The sequence below is a fragment of the Gekko japonicus genome, unplaced genomic scaffold (assembly GCF_001447785.1).
Source record: "Gekko japonicus isolate JY-2015 unplaced genomic scaffold, Gekko_japonicus_V1.1 scaffold713, whole genome shotgun sequence".
NCBI classification, from domain to species: domain Eukaryota; kingdom Metazoa; phylum Chordata; class Lepidosauria; order Squamata; family Gekkonidae; genus Gekko; species Gekko japonicus.
The window spans coordinates 290,981-295,875 of NW_015172026.1; the positions used below are offsets into that span (position 1 = coordinate 290,981).

At 59.2% G+C, this 4,895-nt stretch overlaps 1 protein-coding gene across 8 annotated transcripts in view; it reads right to left on the reverse strand.

Moving 5' to 3' along the window:
- Window positions 1-1,603: 1,603 nt before the first annotated feature.
- MARK2 (MAP/microtubule affinity-regulating kinase 2) overlaps window positions 1,604-4,895 on the reverse strand; it is a 174,744-nt gene continuing 171,452 nt past the window's right edge. For 4 of the 8 annotated variants that reach the window (XM_015420556.1, XM_015420559.1, XM_015420555.1 and 1 more), the window contains 3 exons: window positions 4,655-4,681; window positions 2,269-2,313; window positions 1,604-1,997 (listed from right to left, as the gene is read on the reverse strand). In XM_015420556.1, the coding sequence (XP_015276042.1) occupies window positions 1,640-1,997; window positions 2,269-2,313; window positions 4,655-4,681 (430 nt within the window). In that variant the 3' untranslated portion in view covers window positions 1,604-1,639. The remainder of the gene's footprint in view (window positions 1,998-2,268; window positions 2,314-4,654; window positions 4,682-4,895) is intronic. The other 4 variants (XM_015420560.1, XM_015420557.1, XM_015420561.1 and 1 more) reach the window with 2 other exon arrangements.

The following is a 4,895-nucleotide window of genomic DNA, read 5'->3' on the forward strand; positions in this document are numbered from 1 at the left end:
GGATGGGGGAAGGCTGTGCTCTCCTGCAGGAGGGGGGTAATGAGGGCTTCCCCACATCTTCTGTGGTAAGCAGTGGCAGAAAGCAGCAAGCATGGCACCAGGGCAGGGAGGAACAAGATCTCCCCCCCCACCCAATTCCCCACCACAGAACTCTCCCTCCCGCCCATACCCCCACATCAAAACAGATCCTGTGCGTTCCTGAGGAAGGGAAAGTTTGGGGACAAAAAGCAGCTTCCCAGCAAGGGAAGCATTCAAAGCTACCCTCAGGCACGGGGGGGGGGAGGAGAGGCCTAAATAAGGTTTTGGAGAAAGAGGGACCCCCACTTGTTCTGCAGTATTTGAGTCTGCAGGTCACATGCAACTAGGAAAGTCTGAGCACTGGGTGAGGGCACATTTTGGACAGGTCACGGGGCCACGAGGCACCCACAGAGCTGATGGAACAACCGCCTAGGCCAGGGCACCGAGTGGAGCAGTCAAGCTCGCCAACCTAGAAAACGGAACTGGCCCTGTAAGCAAGGAAGTTCTCTGCTCCCAGCAGCCCCTGCTGTTTTGAAACCATCAGACCTGGAGCAGCTCTCTCACCTTGTAGGAGCAAGACCGAGGATAACGAAGGGGGGGGGGAATGGGCTCCAATGTGGATTTAACCCCCTACCCCATCCCAACATACTCCGCTCTCCCTAACTGGGAAGGTAACTGTGCACGGCTAGAATCTCCCATCCAAAGTGGTTTCTTGGGGGGGGGGGGGGGGAGAGAAGGGGGAGAGGAATGCCCTGGTGGAAGAAGTGGGGAGAAGAGCTGGCTGGTGGGATTGTCCTCTTCCCTCTCCAGGTCCAAATGCAGGTAACGGAGAAGAACAGTTTGCAGCAGCCAAAGTCCAGGCGCCCCCGACCACGACCAGGAGGAAAGACTGCCCCGGCCCTGGGAACGGGGTCCAAGGGCAGGAGGGCGCTCCCAAGATCCCTAACCCCTGGGGCCTCCTCCTCCTCCACTGGCCTGACGAGGGAAGCCTCTCTGCAGTAATGCCCATCGAAAAGCACGAGCACCCTGGCCTCCCCCACCCCACCCCAGCCTACCCGGCGTTCATAGCCCAGGCCCCGAAACCATCACCAGGAGGGAAAGGAGGGCGAGCTCACAAGAGAGGCACTGTGGGAGACTCAAAGCAGAGGTGGAGGAGGAGGAGGAGCTCTTGCTGGGAATGGAAGTGGATTATTTTATTTTTTTTGCTGTGTTTGGTAATTTAAAACCCTGCCTAATGTGCAACCAAAAGAGAGAGAGAGAGAGAGAGAGAAAGAGAGAGGAAAAAGTACCATGGTCACCACGGAGACCAAAAGGGATGCCCCCCAACACCGTCGCTATAGAGACCAACAGCCCTTGGTACACTCCCACTACCGTTGCCACGGAGACCGGCCTGGTGGCTGCCAGCCACCACCCCACGCACTCTGTCTCCATGGAGATTCGGCAGCGGGGAGGGGGGGGTGTCCCCAAACACCACTGCTGCCCCCCATCCCCCCTTCCCCAACCGCCCGCCCCCGTCCTGCACCAGGGTATCAAAAAATAAACCCTTCCAGAGTTAAAACTGCAGCTTTACTCCTAACCACCCCCCCATGCGCGTGCAGGCCGGGCCCCCCCTGGGGGCTTGTTAAAGCTTCAGTTCGTTGGCGATTTTTGAGGCAATGTTCTTGAAGGCCATGGAGGTGCCGGATATCCGCTTGAAGCGGACGCCGTTGAGCGAGAGGCGCGGGAGCTTGCAGACCTCCATCTCCCACTGCACAAAGGCCTCGTGGCCCGGCGCTCCGTGCATGCAGAGGAGCATGTACTTCTCCTGCAGCTCGCACTGGCAGTTGTTAGCGTCCAGCACTTTCCGGATCTCCTTCATCATCTCGTTGGGCTCCATGGAGCTCGTCGTCTTCATGCTCCAGGTGAACCGCAGCGAGCGCGGCTTGGCCTCCCGGTTCTCGTCCCGCTCTTTGTCCCCGCTGCTGCCGACCATGTGGGGCCTGAGGCGGAGGAAGAGACAGACAGACAGTGAGGGAGGGGGGCGTGGCACTCGTGCCCTGCCCAGCCCAACTGGCAACGGAGAGCTAGAAAGAGAGAGCGAGAGAGAGCGAGGGGGAAAGTTAGGGAGCGACAGGAGAGAGAGAGACACGCACGCACGCACACACAGGCATAGGGACCAGACGGAGAGCAGAGGCCGAGGAGCAGCCTGGCCCTGCCGGAGAGACAGACAGAGTGGAGCAGAGTCTTCCCCAGGCACTGGCTGCATCTCACCTGAGCGTCTCCACACGGTCTTTGCTTTCGGGCTCATGCAGGTTCCTCAAAAAACAGAGCGGGAGACAAGATGTCAGGTACCCTCGAGGAGTTAGCAGCTCCTACGCCTGAGCTCCTGCCCTCCAAAACGGGGTGGGGGATGTTTCCCTGTGTGGCTCTGGCCCTGAAGGGGGCGGGGGCAGGAGGGCGGAGTCGACAGGTCACTTGGGGTGCAACGGCTGACACAGCAGTGGCTTAACCAGGAGAGAGGACACTGGAGCGGGGTACAAAACGGCCCAAGGCGGCACCTTTCTCCCCAATCCCGCTCGCTCGGCAAGCAGAAGCTACCTCCAAGCAAGGGGACTGGGGGGGGGGCGCGTAGGGAGGAAGAAGGGCTGGCATTATCGGTTGAGAGGCTGAGCTGTGAACCAAGAAGCCTCAGCCACAACTTGCTGGCTGGCCTCAAGCCAGCCACCCTCTGCTCAGGTCTGCAGCCCCGGCCTACCTGAGCGGGTGCCGAAAGGATGACCAAGGTTAACACGCGCGACACGCTGTGAACATGGGACCTGACCTCTGGGCATTGTTTGGGCACATGGAAAGAGCTCTCCCGGCTCCTCTGCCCTCCTCCTCACCCCCAAATATGCTGCTGCAATTGCTGTGCCCACACCCAGGGCCTCAAACCGCACGTTTGCAGGGCGATCACGATGCAAAGGGGTAGGGAGGGAAACGGGGTTTTCCTGCAGAGGTGCTGAAGCCAGGGGGTCCCTCCCCCACAGGGATCGCTCGCAACAAACTAAGCAGTTTGTCTGGTCAGAATTTCCACAGCGTCTGTTCTGTAGCTGGAATGTCTGGAGCTGTATATGGACACTGCCATCTCGGGGCACGGTAGGTCCTTGGAGAAGGTTAACAGCAACAGGGTTTTGAATCTGCCTCTGGTGGTTTTTAAGGATTTTAATTTTTAAAAAACCCAAACACTAAATCCCTTTGTTACTAATATTCATGAACTAAGCACAGTTATTCAGCATCAGAACAATTCACACCTTTTATTACGTTTATTATTCGTGTCCTCTTAGCCATTGCTGGAGTAACATGTCCTGCTTCAGCGGTCACTCTCCTCGGTGCAAGGAGGGAGGGGGCGGAGGACAGAGCTCTCCCGCCACAACGCCCCAGAAGGGGGAGGAAGGCTCAAGAGATGAAGAACTGAAGACGCCCCCCTCCCACCCCACTCCCTGGCAGCCACCTCTTTTTGGAGCAGCGGGAGAGAGCTGGGAGGAACCTGCTCTCCTGTCTCCCCCCTGCCCCCCCCAATCCATCTTACAGCCAATAGCTCTCAGGCGCTACTGAACTGCTCCACTGATAAGGGAGTCAAAGTGAGACTAGGGAAACTGGCCCACCCCAGGATTTCTAGCCCTTTTGACCGGGAGGGGGACGTAAATGTTAGACCCCAGGCACAATTATTTTTTAAAAAAGCACATCGGCTGCTGGAGAAGGGAGGGGTTCTTGAAATGCTCCCCCCCCCCATTGCAGGAAGATTCATCTAAACACTCGCGTCGAGACCGTGAGACCGGCCCTTAAAAAGAAAGTGTGTGACATGCAGGGCTGCCAACTCTGAGGTGGGGAATTCCCGGAGCTCTGGTGGGGGAGGGCATTCAGGCCAGAGAGGCGACGCCACGCGGCCCCACCACCCTCCCAAGCAGCAGCCTGGAGACCACTCTGTCCCCTGGAGATCAGCCGGAAGAGCCGGCAGCGTGCGGGTGGGGAATCGCGGACTCTGTGAAGCAGCAAAAGGCCCGTCTCCTCCGGACTGCCACACCTGGGGGGGAGGGCGTGCCACCCCCTGCTCTACTCCCCCCTCCCCCCCCGCCCAGAGCCCTCAAGGCAGCTGCAAGCAAGAGAGCACAGGGGCAGCCCAGTTCCTCCTGACAGCCCCATGCAAGGAGAGGAGGGGGATTAGTGGAGGAGGGGGTGGGGGAGGAAGGAGGAAAGGCTCTGGGGAAAGAGCAGAGGCCCAGCCTGGGGAAACCGAGGAGGAGGAGGAGGAAGAGGACGGAGAGAGCACCTTTCGAGGCACAGCTTTTCCCCTCGAGGGGGCCCACGGGGTCCAGGTCAGCTGGCGGCCCTCTGCAGCCTTCGCCCTCCCACCCCCAGAGGAGGACCAGAGCCCGTGCCACCCCCCCCCCCGCCCCGTTACCCGCCCAGGCAGGGAGCGCTCCCTCGCAAGGTCACCGCTGTGCCTTTCAGTGTGCCCTTCCTTGGGGTGGGGGGTGGGAGTCACAAACACACACACAAAGACACCGTTAGCAGCCAAGTGGTATGGGAGGGAAGAGGAAGAGGAAGGAAGCCAGTGAAGAGGGGTTAGTACCGAACAGGAGGGGGACAGAACAAAACCAGAGTGATGAACGCCTACCTTCTGGCAAACCTGAAAGACAGATTTCTAAAAGGGAAAAAAAAGGGGGAGGAAAAAAAAACGTGGGTGGGTGGGTAGCGGAGCAAGCATGGGAGTGTGAAAGCCAACGAATAGGTTGGGACCCTCTCCCTCCCCGCCCCCTGCCCCCCCCCAAATTTCAAGGGTCACATCCAAAAATATGCTCAGCTCCTGGCTCCCGGAGGACCCCTCCCCTCCCCTCCCCCAGACCCTGAGATCCCCC